Here is a 19,557-nt window from a genome sequence, read left to right as displayed (position 1 = left end):
TCTAGAGCCTTTCCTTTTTGGCAGAAAGGAGTTAATCTTTTTTCTTTTTTTCTTTCTCCAGCAGAGAGAATTCAACAGTATGCAAGATCGAGTAATGCTCCTAGCAGACAGTTCTGAAGATGAATTTTGAATTCAACAATGTTTCTATTGTGATGTCCAATTATATTATTATTTTATTTTTACTTTTAGGCAAAAAAAAATCTTGCTGCATTACTACTATTATGCCCTCTAGCCTTCTGTCCACTGGATAGTGATTTTTCTTTTCAATGGGCAAAAAAGGGCATGCTGTGTCCTAAATGTAATATGTGATGATTGTTTTTATGCAGTTGTGAATTTCTACTTTCATACACTGTGTCTCATAAATATGCAGTGTGCCTGTTATACAGTAGAAATGGATAGGATAAAATTTTGTTTTTTTTATCAGTGTCTTCTTCTTTTTTTTAGATTAATTGCACAAATCTTTATTATTGTAACCGAGGCGTGCTGAATTTTGGAATAGAAATCTTAATAAGCAATCACTTGTGATGATCTCTATCCATCTTCTTACCTTGGAGTAATCAAATACCATTAAATGTAGCTGTAATTTGGAATGAATGAGATCTTTTTCATTGAGGAGATTTGTCAGTACAGCATGATTACCTGTGGAATTATTACCCTTGGAATTATGTGCCTCAGGCTTCCTGTTCTGTTTCATCCTCCTTTGAGTTCTTTTTCTCAGCAAGTAGAATCATGGAGGAACAATATTAGAGCAAAATGATTCATTGTCTAAATGTACTGAATGCATTCTTTGGCAGCACATTATACTTTAACAAACATATAGACAAATTCTTAGATGTTTTGTGTGAAAAGCCACTAACTTATTTGAAGAAATCATTTGGTTTTGTCAGGCAGATATGAAAAAAAAGAGTATGATCTTTGCCCTCAAGTTTTGAGCTACTGTTTGATTATGGATATGGGTGGAAATTGTACTGAATTGCTGAGAGTTTTGCTTTTTTATTTTTGTACCTCTTTATCATCAAAGGAATAAGTTACTACGGTGGTAGCATGTTGGAGGACTTTGTTTTTAAAAAAAGAAAGACAATCAGAGTTGGTATTAGGGCCAGATCCGTAACATGTCGCTGTTAGAACAGCACTTGTATTTCCCAAGCTAGCTTGGAACATCATTCCCTGGTTTTATCTTTTGTAATTGGAAATCTGAGGCTTATGATTGATAACGGCTGAGTTGCAGGGTAGAGAAATAATAACAATATCATATCTAGAGCTTTATGCTTTTCAAAGTGCTTTCACACCTATTATCTAACTTAAATCTTCAAAACTATTCTGGGCGAATATTATTATCACAATTTCACACTCGAGAAACCTGAGGCAGAGAGAAATTAAATGACTTGCTCAAGGTCATAGAGTGAATCCGTAGCACAGCCATGACTAGAACCTGGATATTCCAGGTCTGGACTTTCCAGGTCTATATTTTTCAGACTTCACCACTGAGAAGATAGTGAGTGACCTTTCTGAGCCATCCTTTTTTTTTTTAAAAAGGGATTCTATTCTACCAACTTCTATAAAGTTGATCCCATTTTATATTTCTTTAAAATGAAAATTTCCTTCTCTGCTCCCCCCTCTGATTCTTTCCCTGTTACTTACACAAATTCTTCTTATTCCTTCCATTTTTCTATCCATATCAAGCCAATATATTATGTCTGGGAAACCAGAAGGTCATTTTCTTCCTAAATCCATTCTTTAGTTATAGATGACTCAGGTGTTAGAGACTCAGGTGACTTTCTTGCTATTAAAAACTAATTATATAAACTAGTATTCTAGACCTTTTCAATTCTTTTTTGCCCAGAGAAATGAGTAGGTGTAGCATTAGATAGAGAGAACTGAATACTAGGTCATGCTATAGATAAGACCATAGGCAAATGTAAGACATTAGGGAAGAGCTAAAACGAAAAGTCAGATTTAATAGAAGTCATGAATAGATATCACGATCTCTTCAAGAGCCACTAGATGATTGTTTTAAACATTTGTGAATAGAGACAATGTTTTACCTGTTACAGAGAACTAAGTAGGAATTTAAACAGTTTTTCAGGATATAGTCCTCAGATCCTAGAGTATTCATAAGGTTATAAATTTCCATAAGGGTTAAGGGGCAACAATATATTCTCTCCACAAATTAGGTATAGACCTCAATATCATTTACTCTGATATTAATAATAATTTGTGCCATAGCTTATTAAACTGATGCCTTAACTAGACCGTGATTAATAAAGTAAACTTATAAACAGCAGTACCTATTGAGCACTAAGAAGAATATAAGCCTTTTATGAGAGGTGATCTCTTTCTTCCTTATCAGTTTCTAGAAGATTACATGTAGATAATCTATACATTTATGCAAAAAAAAATCAGACTTTATAGTCAGGGATTTGTGACTCTCCAGAAGCCCAAGGAGAAAGAGAAAAGATAGGCATGTTTTTCAGGTGTCAACCTCGGTGCCATTGGCTATTCAAATAATATGAGATTTATAATCCTTTTGGTTATTAGAACATCCATATGTTGTGGATAGCCCAGGCTATAGCACAGATAATGTACCCACTTGAACCATTTTCACTGTGGCATCAGGTTCGTCAATTTGTTAGATGTTTAGAAAGAAAAGACTGGCTGTATTTGACTCAGTATATTGATTTTTGTGAATGTTAAAGCAGGTGTACGCTGACTAACAACTAGTTTGTGGAAATGCATTATTACTTAAAACAAATTACAGGGGGAGGCCAGTCCTATAAGAAAAAATTATGAATAAGTTGGGGGCATCCTGAAGGTCTGAAGACATAGTGCTGGGGCTTGAGAGTTTGAATACACCATGACCAACCATTCATGTTGCGTCTTGAATGAACAAATGAATGAAAATTGCTTATTTACCATGTGCCAGGCACTGTGCTAAGTGCAGGGGATATAAATAAAAAAGGGAGACAGTTCATGCTTTCACAGAACTCAAACTATAATTGGAAGAGACAGTTCATATGAGAGAGTCCAGTTGAAGGGAGGAGGGGAAGGTTCTGAAGACTTAAGGTACCGCCGTGGGTGTTACAGTGAGGGCCCAGGTTCCCTGGATCCGCAGGTCAGATGGCAGTGCCTAGGGGTCTCGAGGATGGAGTGACATGGAGAGGGTGGTGAGTCATGTGACCTTACAGACCTTACAGAAGTTTCTGACTCTCAGTTCATCCAAAGGGCATAAGCAGCCAGGTCATACATTCTAACCTGGTCACCCTGGGCTTATTTGCTCATATTTTAGGGGAATAAAAGAGGGAAAGGAAATGGCAATTATATTATAAACGCAATTTTGTGACATGAGGGTGAGATTGGGCTACAACATATTTTAAAATAATATTTGTAAACATATTTGTAAACAATACAACATGTTTTTCAACAATATTGTTGGAAAAAGGATCACTTTATTAAGAAAATAAAACTCAAAATTCCCATGCAGAAAAGTAAAAGTAAAGATTTACCCATCATGCCTTATAAATTTGGAATTTAATGACTAGGAATTGAAGGTAAAAAAATATGTCTGAAACAATGGGGAAGTCTTTTATGAGAAAGGAATATGCAAGTTTCTCTGTAAGAATCAGTACTGTCAATTTTTCTGTGTTTATGGTTCAGCTGTTTTTCATTCCATTTGTCCAGAGCACAAAATTTCCTCTAGTAGGTAGTGAGAGGAAGAGAAAAGATAGACACATCCCAGGTTTTAAGCTTAGTGGCATAGGGATAATTGGAAATCAAGTAAGGATATTGGTGGGAATGAAGGTAAAGGTAGATTAGAAGAATGTAGGAACTAAAGGGAGGGGAATTTGATTATAACATAATTAACTACTATTTTGGTGCCATTTTCTCTGTCAAAGAAAATAATTTCAAATCGGAAAGGGAAGAACAAATATTAAGATATTTGAAGTCCAAGATAGTTAAGGACTTGCTCATTTTGAAGGAGTTCAGATCTCCAGGCAGAGATGCCTTAGGTTCTAAGAACTTGCAGATATTGTTGCAGAACTATTGTCATCAATCCTTGAAAGTAAATTTTGAAGACAATAGAGTGGTGAGTTTAATGGTGATTCAAGAAAAAAATAGCATTATTAAATGGATTTTTTGCATTTATGAATAATTAAAAAAGAAAACGGTGATTAGCAGGAGCCATTAAGAGTTCATGAGAAACAATTCCTGTTAAATGAACATTTTCTTTTTTGATAGGGTTATTAGATCAGTAAATCAGAGGAATGTTGCAGACATAAGTAAATCTGTATTTCAACAATTAATCAGTAAATCAATCAGAAAAACATATTAAAACCAGGCATTTGCCAGGTATTAAAAAAATGAATTTGTCCTTGCTCTCAAGGAGCCTACATATAAATGGGAGAGACTGCATGTATATTAGAAGCTTATGGGACCAGGAAAAGTTTCATGTGGTACTCGAGACATCAGGAAAATTATTTTAGTGGCATTTGAGCTGCCTTGAAGGAAACCAGGGATTTTAAGAGGTTTAGGTGAGGAAGAAGTGAATTCTAGGCATGGAGTACAGCCAATACAAAAGTGGGAGTTGGAACACAGATTGCATAAAACAGGATAGTATGGCTAGATTGCAGAGTGTATGGAGTAATGCATGAGATGTCTAGAAGTAAAAGGGAGTCCCTGGAGTTTATTGAGAAAGTAGGAGAGTGATTAAAAAAAATCAATGGCACCTGAGCAGGATAGAGGGCAGACTTGGCTTAACAAAAATTCATGGTTAAAAACCCAGCAGTTATTCACTATAAGCTTTTGAAAGAGGTAGTGCCATATTAGGCTGCATTAGTAGAAGACCATCAGGAAGATCAAGGGAGGTAATAACCCCACTATATTCTGATTATATGCTGAATATAACACCTCTGAAGAATGATGCTTAGTTTCTTTGCAAGGTATTTTAAGAGAGACACAGATAAACAAAAGCACACGAAGAGTAGAGGGCCCAGAAACCTTATTTCATGAGAGATGTGGTATATTTAGCCTAGAGAAGAATAGATTTAGATAGAGTCTGATGGAGGTGGACTTGATTTATTTTGCTTAGTCCCAGAAGGTAGAAGTGGGAACAGTTAGTTGTAGTTCAAAGGACAGATTCCAGCACGATTAAAAGAAAACTCTTGACAATGACTTCAATGGCTTATTCCAAAGTGGAATAGGTTGTTCAGGATGCAAAAAGTCAACTAGGAGACACAGTGGATAGAGTGCTCAACATGGAGTCAGGAAAACTTGGTTTAGAATCTTGCTTTTACTAGCAATGGGACTAATCATTTAATTCCTCTCAGCTTCAGTTTCCTCATATGTAGAGTGGGAATAATAATGGTATCCTCTCCTAGAGTTGTGGTGAAGTTAAAATATAATAATATTTGTAAAACATTTTGCAAACCTCAAAGTGCTATATAAATGTTAACTAAATATTAGGTAGAAATACATTGAGACTAAGAATGCCTTGAATGCAATGTAAAGAGATTTTCCTTAAAAAAAAAACAAAAACCTAAATAGACATTAAAGAGTCCCTCAAGGTTTTAAGTAGTAGAGTGACTTGGTTAGATTTATCAGTCAATATACATTAATTTATAAATATATTACTTAATTCATTTGTTAACAAATTGTCAGTATGTTGATTGACATGAAAAAGATTAATAAATGTTGAATTGTTGAAATTCATGGTATCATAAATAACCCTCTACATAAGAATTCTTGAATTTTAATTATTTTTAAAAGCTGGTTAAACAGTAAAAAAAGTTAATTTGTGAAATATTTTTGGAATGATTATGAGTATTTTACCTGGTCACCATGTCGAAATGATTGCTTACAGGGTTGGATAAAGGTAAAAAAATCTTGAAAACAAAACAGAAAATTTCTCCTTTTTCTTGGCCCTTCTATTTTTGGCATTTTGCTACTAAAAAGATGAGGGAGAAGGTGGGTGTTTGGGGAAAGCTTAATTATTTTATAATATTGCTCTGAATTCATCAGTGCAAACTTGTGACCTGCCTTTACTGAGAATTACTCATTAATAGGAAACATTATTTTCTCCTAATCACCACCACAAAGGAATTTTAATAAGTTTCCTATGCTTGTTAAAGTGGGGTAAGCACATGCTGAGCCAGTTATCTCTCATGTTAAGCCCTGGATATTTAAAGGTCATTAACAAATTTGTTATGGCTTAATCTTGGGCGGTTAAATGCTACTTGTCCCTCTAAGAATTGACTACTTTTGAGGGAAGGGGATAGTAATTATAATTAGAAGAGAATCGGTATAGCATAATGGATAGAGATCTGACTTTAGAACCAAGAAAACCTGGGCCAAAATCCTGCCTCTGAACACATGAGGGCTATGTGGTACTGGACAAATGACTTACCTTCTAATTTTCCTAGGCAATTCTCTAAGACTATAAATGGCCAAGAAGGTATTGCTGACTTGAATTGGTAGAGAGAATTCCTTTATCTGGGAACCTATATCAATAAAATCACTCCATATGTCTACTCCCTATTCCCTATTGCTTTGATTGTTGTGAGTCAAGGAAGACTATATTGTTAGAAATAGATTTTTTCCCCCCATGCATCGGATTTCATAGCAATCAGCAATAGCAATCCTTTAGGGAAAGAATTGGAATGACTAAATGAACAAATGAGAATTTAAAATGGCACCGATAACCATATAAAAATAATAGGATTAATTTTATTTTGCCAATGGATGAAGGCTTGGGACTCTTTAATATTCTAATAATTAAGCTAGACTTTCATAAGACATAGGTAGATGTTTTAGATTTTGTTTTGCTTAAAGCCCTTTTCCATCAAGGTTTAAAGAATTGAGAAACTTCAAAATTTCACCCTAGATATACACTTGAGAAGTACCTGTCTAAATTTTATCCCTGCCCTCAACAGTAGCAAACTAACTGGCAGTCCTTTAGGTAACATAAATGATTTAAACATTTCCAAAATTGGTAATAAAAGCACTAGAAATCTTACCATTGGGTTGTAAGCACCAATTTAACCAGGAACAGAGAGTTTCAGGACAGTTGCTATTTACAACAGCAGCCCCTCAGGGTTGAGAAATATATTAAGAAAATAAAATCTTGTTATTTTTTTCTTCAAAATTACAAGGGGATAAAGAGAGAGAGAGAGACAGACAGACAGACAGACAGACAGAATTACATCTTGAGTCAGTATGCATATGATTATATACATATACATATCTGTATATTAGTCAGAGAGATGACATGTTATAAACCAAAGAAAATAGCATCTACTTATATCGTGAATATCCTGACAGTAAGCCGTGGAATTAAATTAACCAGACTGGTCTACATTTGGATATTTCCATCTTCATCTACAGTAACCTTGAATTAGCATGTTAATTAAGAAACTAGCATCAGAAAACATTTATTCCATTTCTATGTCTTTCTGTCGGACTCTTGGGCAAATGGATATTTCAGGCTTTTCCCTAAGATTTTGTTTCATTAGAGTGGGAGAATTCTCTAAACAAATACATATTGTAACCCTTCAGTGGGGATACATAGATGAATTCCAAGAAGTTGTCAAAAACACAAAGACGTTGTGATTTTCCCAGGGTTGCTTAGTTAATTAATGTCAGAGGTAGCAGCTCTTCATGACATCAAACCCAGAACTCCATCCATTGCCTATTGCTAATCCTGTAGGCAGTCCTATGACTGGATATACATTTATAAACCCACACACATACAAGTAACCAGGTAAATGTAACTATTTTTATAAAGAAAAAGAGAAGTCTGAATGTTTTTTTTTGTTTTTTTTTTTGCCTCCAGGAATTCTGGTACTAAACTTTGAGCTATTTTTCTGGTTTTAATTCTTTCTTTGTTATTTCCTATTTTTTTCTGAAAGAGAGGAAGGAAAGTAAAGAAATCTGAAAAGATTTTATATTGGGTTAAATTAAAACATAACAAGTCTGTGTCTAAAAATGACTAGAGGAGACTGGAATTGGCCAGTGAAGCTTTTTATAATTTCTCACTTGAATGGATATGGAGCTTCTTTGGTTTGGATAAGAACCTCTAAGAGGGCAGATGACAACTTATTTGTGGCTCATCCTGTGTGGTACATTTTCACATCTTTCTGGAAAGCCTCTATTTAAGGTATCTAACACATTAGAGGCCCTCCTGTTTTATAATGGAATATTTTGTGGCTATTGGTGTAGCACTCAGAATTGTCAATCAATACATTTTACCACCTCATCAGCCTGCATCTAGTATATTTGTGATGTCATTTATATGTTGGTAATTTCCTACAGCCTGACTATGCCCAGCATGAATCTCTCCATTAGTCCTCTATAAGAGCAAGTCAAAAGGTTTGCAAAATGTTTTATATATATTATCTTGTTACATACTCTAAACAAATCTGCAAGGTAAGTGCCATTATTATCTCCATTTTACAAGATGAGGAAATAGGCTAAGAGAGATCAAATAATTTGCCCAAGGTTGTACAGCTATTTTGTGTTTGAGGCAGGTTTCAAACTCAGATATTCCTGATTCCCAGTCTAATGCTTCATCTATAGAACTACAGATGTCCCAAATGACAGCAATGCAAACAGGAAAAAAAAAAGAAAGACCTAAAGTCTCTTACTTGTCTGAGAAACTACTTTCATTGGTTCAAAATCCTTCCCAAATTGTAGATGTCAACTAAATAGTCATTCAGTTAACCTGAATCTGGCTAGTGGTAGAACTTATTATTATTACATTTTTTTTGGTGAAAGATGTCAGATGTTTGACATTATTCATGGGAAATTCCATCTAGAGATGCAGATTGACAGCTTTTCTGTAACAATATTAGGAGAATTGCCTCTCTACTGTGCTAGGGAGAGGCTAAAAGCTTATTTTTAGTTATGCAACCAGTATATGTCATAGTAAAGTCTTTCCTTATATTGATTCTTAGTGGTTTCTATTATTTAATATGACTATATTTTAAAAAGCATTTCAGTTATCTTAGTTTGGAATTAAGTTAGCAAATAACATAAGAATCACTGTTATTTTTTAAAATAGTGCTTTCTTTTATGGGAAAAGAAGTTAAGAACTTCCCTTCTAAACTATGTCCTCCACCACCCCTTTCCCATTGTCTATAGTCTGAAAGGAATTTGTAAATGGCAACATCAAAACAAAGAGTATACACTTGCTACAGAATCCTATGAGAATAACAACAGTCCAAGAGTAGAATGCTATGTAAGTGATGCTTTTAGTTTGGTGGTTTAATATGCTGTAAGAAATTTTTTTAAGTTTCTACATTTTGCCCCAGACACCAAAGAACAAGGAAATATTGGACTTCCTTAAGAACCAGGATAAATTTCCTTGAAATTGATTTTTAAATAAAACATTACCTTCTGCCTTGGAATCAATACGATGTATTGATTCCAAGGCAGAAGAGTGGTAAGGGCTAGGCAATGAGGGTTAGGTTACTTGCCCAGGATCACACAGCTAGGAAGTGTCTGAGGCCAGATTTGAACCTAGGACTTCCCATCCCTAGGGCTCTCCATCCGCTGAGCCACTCAGCTGCCCCGCTTGAAATTGATTTTTTAAAGTTGGTTTCATTTTCCTGTAAGTTAACTTGTTTATTTAGACAGAATTATTACAATAAAAAATAGAGAAGATTAATCACTTAAAAATTGTTCAACTAAATCTTCATTTGGAAATACGATTTGAGATTTTAGCATTTCAATAGATATCCTACATTCAAGACCTAGCTATTACTATTAGTGGAGTAAAAATTGCAAATTAATTTAATTAATACCCTACCTACCTACTTCTACTGTTAATGATTATTTTGTTTATGGTGCAACAGAAAGAACCCTATGTTTGACATTAGAAGACTCAACTTTATCCCTTACTATCTGTCTGACCTTATGTAAGCTGTTGAATCTCTTTTGGCCTCAGTTTTCTTGTAAAGTGAGTAGATTGAGTTAGATGTTTTCTCAGGTTCCTTCCATAATCTTTGAATGCTTGTCATTATCAAAAGAGATTTAAATAAGTTTTTCAATATAAAATAAAGTTTAAATTCTAAATGTCCTGCTAAAAGTCATAGCTTCAAAAAAGGAAGGACATGGTAACTAGAATAAACCAATGAATACTCATGAGAAGTATAAAATAAGAGCCCCAATTAGTGAATTTGTTACATTGTTCTTCTCTGCTATGGACAATAGCGAGTGTTCATTGGTCCTTTCTTTTTAAAATAAAAGGAAAAAAAAGATAACTCATTTTTCATTGGAGTGAAAAAGATACTTTTGTGGATGCTCATTTTGCAATTGTCTACTCCAAAATGAAGAATCATAGAGGAGATACTTCATACTGAATCACCTTGGATGAATTATTCTGAGACTTGATTCAGTTAGGAATGTAAACATCAGTCAGTGATCATCATACAGAAGAAATTCTGTTTACTGAGAACTAATACGGCTTCTAGGTGGTGAAATGGATCTGGTATTAGGAAGATCTGAGATCAAATATGACCTCGAACAATTGCTAGCAGTGTCACTGGGCACGTTACTTAACCTCTGCCTCAGTTTCTTAAAATGTAAACTATGGATCATAACAACACCTACCTTGCAGGTAGGATGAAATGAGATATTTGTAAAGTGCTTAGCACATGGTACCTGGCACATAGTAGGTGCTACATGAATGTTTATTCTCCCCTAATTTTTCCCTTAAGACCTATAGATGGAAGGTCTTTGCCATTGGCTGCAGTTGCTATTTGTGATTATCCTGGTAGAAAATTCAAATTTATTTTAGAGGTCTAAAATAGTTTTACTACAACTCTAATTTAAATTTTGTTCTAAAATGAGAAAAGAACCTTTTGTGAAGTGACTTTAATTTAATTTTATAATGATAGACCTCATTTCTTCACTTTTCCTTATTATAGCTGCTGGTTTTTAAGTGGTCAGAATGCTCTGTGTTCATCTCCTATTGGTTTCCAGACTCTGTGTTGTTTCCACATGCAGCTCTCAGCATGTCCTTGCATTTTATTATTATTTCATCCCTCCCAAACCAGAATAATGACTCATTGTACCTGTGGAATGTAGCACTTATTAAAGTTAAAATATTCAAAATAAAGTCTGTCTGCCATAAGTGTAGCTTTTGTTTGCTTTGTGTTCTTTGCTTTAACAGATTTTAACATTCAGTTTATTTGGTTTCTGATCAAGTACAATATGTGTCCCATTTAGAGCTAGAAGCAGCAATTAAGACAAGAAAAATGGGGCTAGAAGGAATATTCTGGGAGAATATTGTATCTACATAAATATACTTAAAAAGATGAGAAAGGGAGGGAGAGATATAGTATAATGGTGGTGCTGGGATTGCTGGAGTCAGAAAGAGCTTGATTCAAATTCTCAATCTGAGTCTTTTCAAAAGATAGTTTAAATTTTCAGGGATTAGAATTTTTTCTGAGTATTATAAGACTATTAAGCAAGAGACAACAGGCTTATGATTGACTTTTCTGTCAGAAACTTGCTAATGAGGATCAGAAAAAATGGATGCATAGATTGTGTGCTGTACTGTGCTGTGGTGTGTGTGGTGAAGCTAGAAAGATTAGTATTAAAAATCATTAAATACTTGTAGCAACCTCTCCAAGCTCCAGTGGGAATTGAGGAATGAGTCCCAGAATGTTATATACTAATTCAATTTCAACATTCATTAAGTGCCTGCTATGTTCAACTGGACTGGAAATTATGCTAGGACTAGAAATAGAAAGATACATGTAACAAGGAACTAAAAAAGAAGGACCCCCCCAAAAGGTCCAAAGTCCTATGGGAAATAAAAAAAAATATTATTTTCTGTCTTAGAATCAATCCTGTGTATTGGTTCCAAGGTAGAAGAGCAATAAGGGCTAGGCAATGGGGGTTAAGTGACTTGCCCACGGCTACAGAGTTAGGAAGTATCTGGGGACAGATTTGAACCCAGAATCTCCTGTTTCTAGGCCTGGTCATTAATCCACTGAGCCACCTAGTTTCCTCCTCTATGGGAAATTTGAGGAGTAAGAGATGGCTTTGGGAGTGAATAAGGATCCTAAGTTGGATCTTCAAGAAAGGGGAGAGGGGAAGTTTATACTCCAATTAAGGTAATACAAAATGTGCCAGAAAATAAACCATATATTTAAGAGTGTGGAGGCAGATAGAATAAAGGGAGTGCATGGGCTGGGTTAAGTTTGGGGCAAATGTAATGGGAGAAAGTGTCCAACTTGTCCTCAGGCAGAGGAGGGAATGGAAGTGAGGTCTAAAGGGTAATCAGCTAGTGGCAGAATTGTATTAGGATAGAGTAGGTTCCAGTTATTGGAAGAAACCAGTGAGGGAGAGCCGCAGTTTTTCCTTATGCCAAATCCTTTAGTAAGACCTTATGGAATAACAGAAAGTTGGAGACAAGGGACAAAGGCTGAAAGTGACCATGAGCAGTCCCTTCTGGTTCCCTAATGCTAGTTTCCCTAAAAACACTATATTAGATTAATCTTTCCCTGGCCAGCCAAGTAGACCTTGTTTGATTTGGAGGAAATATCCTTCCTTCTGTCAGAATATTTCTTCATATTCTAGCTAATACTCCAAATTCCTGAAGTGGGAGAAAATATTCATTCTACAATTAGAGCTTTAATTTTTAAAAGAAAGTCCAACTTAAGAGTCAATGGATTGGATCATGCATTGAGAGCTGAAAGTGACTGCATTGGTCATGAAGTCCTACTTCCTTATTTTATACATTCCAATCTTTGCTTGAAAAATGATTCACTGAGATAATGAGAAAAGTGTATGAAAATATTCATAGCCTCGCTTTCTGTGGTGGCAAAAATTTGGAAAATGAAGGGATGCCCCTCAATTGGGGAATGGCTGAACAAATTGTGGTATATGTTGGTGATGGAATACTATTGTGCTCAAAGGAATAATAAAGTGGAGGAATTCCATGGAGACTGGAACGACCTCCAGGAACTGATGCAGAGTGAAGGGAGCAGAACCAGGAGAACATTATGCAAAGAGAAGGATACACTGACACAATGGAACGTAATGGACTTCTCTATTGGCAGCAATGCAATAATCCAGGACAATCATGAGGGACTTATGAGAACGAACGCTATCCACATCCAAAGGAAGAACTGTGGGAGTAGAAACACAGAAGAAAAACATTTTCTTGATCACATGGGTCAATGGGGATATGATTGGGGATGTAGACTCTGAATGATCATTCTATTGCAAATGTTAATAATATGGAAATGGGCCTTGACCAATGATACATGTAAAACCCAGTTGAATTGCTCATTGGCTATGGCAGGGGAGGGAAAGAATATGAGACCATGAAAAATATTCTAAATTAATTAATCAAATAAATAAATAAAAAGAAAAATGACTCACTGGGATTTTTTTCCTTGAATTTCCAGATCACCTTTCAGTCAGGTACAATTTCAAGATCTATTTGGGGAAATTGGTAGGAGTGAGGGACTCGTACTTCCTCTTCCTCTGACTTATTGGCTCCATTCATTATATTTATTCAGTTTTTTCAGTCAAGTCCAACTATTTGTGATCCCATTTGGGAATTTCTTGGCAAATATACTGGATTGGGTTGCCTTTTCCTTCTCCAGCTTATTTTACAGATGAGGAAACTGAGGCAGACAGGATTACATGACTTGCCTTAAATCACACAGCTCGTAAGTGTCTAAGGATAGATTTGAACTCAGGAAGATGAGTCTTTCTGACTCCAGGTCTATCACTTTATCCACTGTACTACCCAGCTACTCACACTTCTTATATAAACATTCTCAAAAAACATTTGCTTGGTTCTTATTGTGCTCAAATTACTAGTGAATAAATGATGCAGGGTCACATCATTACCTTTTGTCCAGAGTTTCTTGTTATGAGTTGGGTAATGTAAAATGGGTAAGACATGGGAGACTTTCATTGTTAAATGAGAATATTACCCTCAAAATGATGCTTGCTCAAGGTTTCCTGGTTTCAGAATCCTTCTCGAACAGGTTGTGATATTGCAGGAGTCTGATACCTCCAGTACCTCCCCCAATGTCTCACCTTTTCAATTAGCTGAATATACACCTCCCTATGGGAACCTAGATATTGAGGAACATTGTTTTACTTGATTCACTAATCACTCTGCCCATTATGAGAGAGGCATATGCAAATCAACCTTGGTAGCTGTAAGGGTGTAAAAGGGCTTATTTATTAAAAGGTTGGATTGGATTATATTTAAAATAGAGTCACCAGGAATTTAATTTATTCCAAAGAGATTTATTTACAATTTATTTACAAAATATAGAAAGAGTGAAGTAAGAAAAGCAGAGAGAGGATAGGGTAAGGAATCTAGCCTAAACACTAAGTAATTTACTCCCAGCCCCTGGCTCAACCTGGGCAGGGAGAGTTAGTCCTTAGCTGGCCTCAACAAAGCAGAGGACTTATGGAAGTCTCTCTCAAGCAGTAGTTCTTTCCTGAAGCTAGTTTTTTTTTTTTCAGAATAATCCAGGAAAGGAGTCAGTTTTTTCACTCACCACTTGTCAGTCCAAAGGAAGAGATTTAAGAATGGTCTCACCAGGAAAAAGATCTCAGGTCCAGTGAGCAGATTCTTCTCCAGTCTCAACTCCAAAGAATGAAGAACTCTCACAGGAAGTTCAACTCTAAGTAAAAACTGCACTCAGGAAGTTGTAACTCCCTTTTAAAGACAGTTTCTTTTGCATCACTTCCTGTGCCTTCCCCTAATTTTACGTCTACCATTCACAGTTGAAGATTTGCTTTAGGATTGCTCAGGGTCAGGCAGTTTAATTCTGATTTGTCACCCACTACTGCACACATGGGTCACAGACCTCCCCACTTAATGATTAAGTGGGATGTTTATACTTTTGTTGATTAGATCTAAAAATGGGCAGGGGAGTTAATTTAATTTTCACAATCAGGAGAGAGTTAATTAATTTCATTTTCATAATCAGGGGAGAGTTAAATTTAATCTTCACATAGCCATTAATACATTAATATGAGATGCTTTGAAGGATGGAGATCCCTTCTAGTCCTTCCAATGAACTAGGCTGAGAGCTGCATGGTTGGCATATGAAAGAACCTTGAGGAAAAGGGCAGGGAAACTTTATTGATACTGATTCTTAGATGGTTACAATAATAATAATAATAATAATAATAGCTAGTATTTCTATATCTCTTTGAGGTTCACAAAGCACTTGACAGAATTATCTCATTTTATTCTCATAACAATCTTAGGAGGCAGATGCTATTCTTATCCCTATTTTTTTTTTAAATATATTTTATTTGATCATTTCCAAGCATTATTCGTTAAAGACATAGATCATTTTCTTTTCCTCCCCCCCACCCCCCATAGCCGACGCGTAAGTCCACTGGGCATTAGATGTTTTCTTGATTTGAACCCATTGCTTTGTTGATAGTATTTGCATTAGAGTGTTCATTTAAAGTCTATCCTCTGTCATGTCCCCTCAACCTCTGTATTCAGGCAGTTGCTTTTTCTCGGTGTTTCCACTCCCATAGTTTATCCTTTGCTTATGAATGGTGTTTTTTTTCTCCTGGATCCCTGAAAGTTGTTCAGGGACATTACACCGCCCCTAATGGAGAAGTCCGTTACGTTCGATTATACCACAGTGTATTAGTCTCTGTGTACAATGTTCTCCTGGTTCTGCTCCTCTCGCTCTGCATCACTTCCTGGAGGTTGTTCCAGTCTCCATGGAACTTCTCCACTTTATTATTCCTTTGAGCACAATAGTATTCCATCACCAACATATACCACAGTTTGTTCAGCCATTCCCCAATTGATGGGCATCCCCTCGTTTTCCAGTTTTGGGCCACCACAAAGAGCACAGCTATGAATATTTTTGTACAAGTCTTTGTGTCCATTATCTCTTTGGGGTACAGACCCAGCAGTGCTATGGCTGGGTCAAAGGGTAGATATTCTTTTGTCGCCCTTTGGGCATAGTTCCAAATTGCCCTCCAAAATGGTTGGATCAGTTCACAACTCCACCAGCAATGAATTAATGTCCCTACTTTGCCACATCCCCTCCAGCATTCATTACTTTCCTTTGCTGTTATGTTAGCCAATCTGCTAGGTGTGAGGTGATACCTCAGAGTTGTTTTGATTTGCATCTCTCTGATTATAAGAGATGTAGAGCACTTCTTCATGTGCTTGTTAATAGTTTTGATTTCTTTATCTGAGAACTGCCTATCCATTTCCCTTGCCCATTTATCAATTGGAGAATGGCTTGATTTTTTGTACAATTGATTTAGCTCATTATAAATATGAGTAATTAAACCTTTGTCAGAGGTTTCTATGAAGATTTTTTCCCAATTTGTTGTTTCCCTTCTGATTTTAGTTATATTGGTTTTGTTTGTACAAAAGCTTTTTAGTTTGATGTAGTCAAAATTATTTATTTTACATTTTGTGATTCTTTCTATATCTTGCTTGGTTTTAAAGCCTTTCCCCTCCCAAAGGTCTGACATGTATACTATTCTGTGTTTACCCAATTTACTTATGGTTTCCTTCTTTATGTTTAAGTCACTCACCCATTTTGAATTTATCTTGGTGTAGGGTGTGAGGTGTTGATCTATTCCTAGTCTCTCCCACACTGTCTTCCAATTTTCCCAGCAGTTTTTATCGAATAGTGGATTTTTGTCCCAAAAGCTGGGATCTTTGGGTTTATCGTATACTGTCTTGCTGAGGTCGCTTCCCCCCAGTCTATTCCACTGATCTTCCTTTCTGTTTCTTAGCCAGTACCAAATTGTTTTGATGACTGCTGCTTTGTAATATAGTTTTAGGTCAGGGACTGCAAGGCCCCCATCATATGTGTTTTTTTTCATTGTTTCCCTGGATATCCTTGATCTTTTGTTCTTCCAAATGAACTTTGTTATGGTTTTTTCTAAATCAGTGAAGAAGTATTTTGGTAGTTCAATGGGTATGGCACTAAATAGATAAATAAGTTTGGGTAGGATGGTCATTTTTATTATATTGGCTCGTCCTATCCATGAGCAGTTAATGTTTTTCCAATTGTTCAAGTCTAGTTTTAGTTGTGTGGCGAGTGTTTTGTAGTTGTGTTCATATAGTTCCTGTGTTTGTCTTGGGAGATAGATTCCTAGGTATTTTATTTTGTCTAAGGTGATTTTGAATGGGATTTCTCTTTCTAGTTCTTGCTGCTGAGCTGTGTTGGAGATATATAGAAAAGCTGATGATTTATGTGGGTTTATTTTGTATCCTGCAACTTTGCTAAAGTTGTTGATTATTTCAATTAGCTTTTTGGTTGAATCTCTAGGATTCTTTAAGTAGACCATCATGTCATCCGCAAAGAGTGATAACTTGGTCTCCTCCTTGCCTATTCTGATACCTTCAATTTCTTTATCTTCTCTAATTGCTACTGCTAGTGTTTCTAGTACAATGTCAAATAGTAGAGGTGATAATGGGCATCCTTGTTTCACTCCTGATCTTATTGGGAATGCATCTAGTTTATCCCCATTGCAGATGATATTAGCTGTTGGTTTTAGATATATACTGTTTATTATTTTTAGGAATGACCCTTCTATTCCTATGCTTTCTAGTGTTTTTAATAGGAATGGGTGTTGTATTTTATCAAAGGCTTTTTCTGCATCTATTGAGATAATCATGTGGTTCTTGCTAGTTTGCTTGTTGATGTGGTCAATTATGTGGATGGTTTTCCTAATGTTGAACCAGCCCTGCATCCCTGGTATGAATCCTACTTGATCATGGTGAATGATCCTTCTGATCACTTGCTGTCTTATCCCTATTTTGCAGACGAGGAAACTGAGGCTGAGAGCTTAAGTCTCTTGTCACACAAGTAGTAAGTGTTTGATACCAGATTTATGTCTTTCTTGTTCCCAGTCCTGGGTTTTCTATCTATTGTACCACCTAGCTGGCTATGGGTTTTACCGGTATGGGCTTGAACAGAATTGATTTGGACAATTAAAGGACCAATAGAGGAATTTTGCTGTTATCTTCCACTGCTTTACAGTTGTTTATGAAACATCAGGGACATCATGCATCCTCTGCTGAGCTAATAAGGGACTGGCTCCATCATGACTGTTCATGAAGGCTATAATGCTATCTTGTGGTAGATGAGAGACCATGTGATTCCCTTAACTAGAGACGTAGTTACTTCTGCTTACTGATGCTTCTCATGTCAATTGAGGCATCAGTCTTTGAAGGATAGATAAAGCATGATTCTATATGGCCTCTCAACCTACTTCCAGTTGGCAAATTAATCATTTTGGTCCTCTTCATTGCAGAGTAAGAGGTTTGCATTCAGTGTAGTTGATGCTTACTAAGTAGATAAGATCTTAATGCCAATTAAATCAATAACTGTCACAGTTATTGTAACATCAAGACTCTTACAGAACTTATCCTTCTTTCTTTTGCTGATGATTCACAATTCTCCCTTTCCTGTCTAGAACTTCACCTCCAAATGTCACCTCTCCAACTGCAACTGGATATCCAGTAGACATCTTAAACTCTTAAATGTCCAAAACATAATTTATGACCTTTCTTCCTAAATCCATACTCCCTCTTATATTCCCTATGACTGTAGAGGGTAACAGTATTCTTCAGACCCTCAGGCTTGCATCCTAGAAGTCATCCAAGATTCCTCCCTATCTATCACCCCCACCCCCATATCCAATCTGTTGCCAAGGCCTGTTACCTTTGTAACATCCTTCAAATATGTCCCCTTCTGTCTTCTGACACTATCCCCACTCTGGTTCGGTGCCTCATTACCTCATACTTGGATGATTGCTATAGCCTGTGGTAGGTCTGTCTGCTTTGAGTATCTCTCCAGTCCAATCCATTGTCTATATAGCTGTGAAAGTGATTTTACTAAAGTGTAGGTCTGATTATGTCACCTCACTTCACTCCCAATCAACAAACTCCAGTGTTTTCATATTGCCTCTAGGATCAAATACAAAATGCTCTGGCATTCAAAGCCCTACACAACTTAGCCTCCTCCTTGCATAATTGAAAATCTGTTACCCTAAAAAAGAACTACATTTCCCGGGAGTCCACTGACTTCTTGCCATTATGTACTTCCAGTAGACAGGGAATAAATATTCAGTGGCAGTCCTGCTCAGTCTTTTTTTGGCATGATGCAGCAAACATGGTGGCGGTAGTAAGCTAAGCACAGGGATTTTGAAATGGCTAATCAGCCATGGGCACGTGGTCTTTATTTTGTATCCTCTTTATTCCTTGATTTCTAATGATCATTAGCAAACCTCCTAAAATATAATATTTTTACTATTAACATTTAATTTTAAATTTTACATCCTGCTACCTTTCCAGTTTTCTTGAATCTTACCCTTTGATATCTTTCTGGTAACACTGGTCTCCTGGCTGTTCCATAAACAAAATACTCTGTCTCTGGGCTCCAGGCTTTTTGTCTGGTTGTCCCCAATGTCCAGAATGCTTTTCCTCCCCCATTCTAACTACAGACAATCTTGGCTCCTTTTAAGACCCAATTATAATCCTATCTTTTATAGGAGGCCTTCTTTAATTCTTCTTAATTCTAGTGC

General features: G+C 36.1%; 1 protein-coding gene across 6 annotated transcripts in view; it reads left to right on the top strand.

The window, feature by feature from the left end:
* The window catches only part of ARMH4 (armadillo like helical domain containing 4), a 150,015-nt gene extending 138,885 nt beyond the window's left edge, over positions 1-11,130 (top strand). For all 6 annotated transcript variants that reach the window (XM_056810813.1, XM_056810811.1, XM_056810814.1 and 3 more), the window contains exon 8: positions 62-11,130. In XM_056810813.1, coding sequence (XP_056666791.1) covers positions 62-130 — 69 coding nt within the window. In that variant the 3' untranslated portion in view covers positions 131-11,130. The remainder of the gene's footprint in view (positions 1-61) is intronic.
* The last annotated feature ends 8,427 nt before the right edge of the window (positions 11,131-19,557 follow it).

The sequence above is a fragment of the Monodelphis domestica genome, chromosome 1, assembly GCF_027887165.1.
Source record: "Monodelphis domestica isolate mMonDom1 chromosome 1, mMonDom1.pri, whole genome shotgun sequence".
Classification (NCBI taxonomy): domain Eukaryota; kingdom Metazoa; phylum Chordata; class Mammalia; order Didelphimorphia; family Didelphidae; genus Monodelphis; species Monodelphis domestica.
Note: the sequence above shows the minus strand (reverse complement) of the source record. Positions and strands in the feature narration are given on the sequence as shown.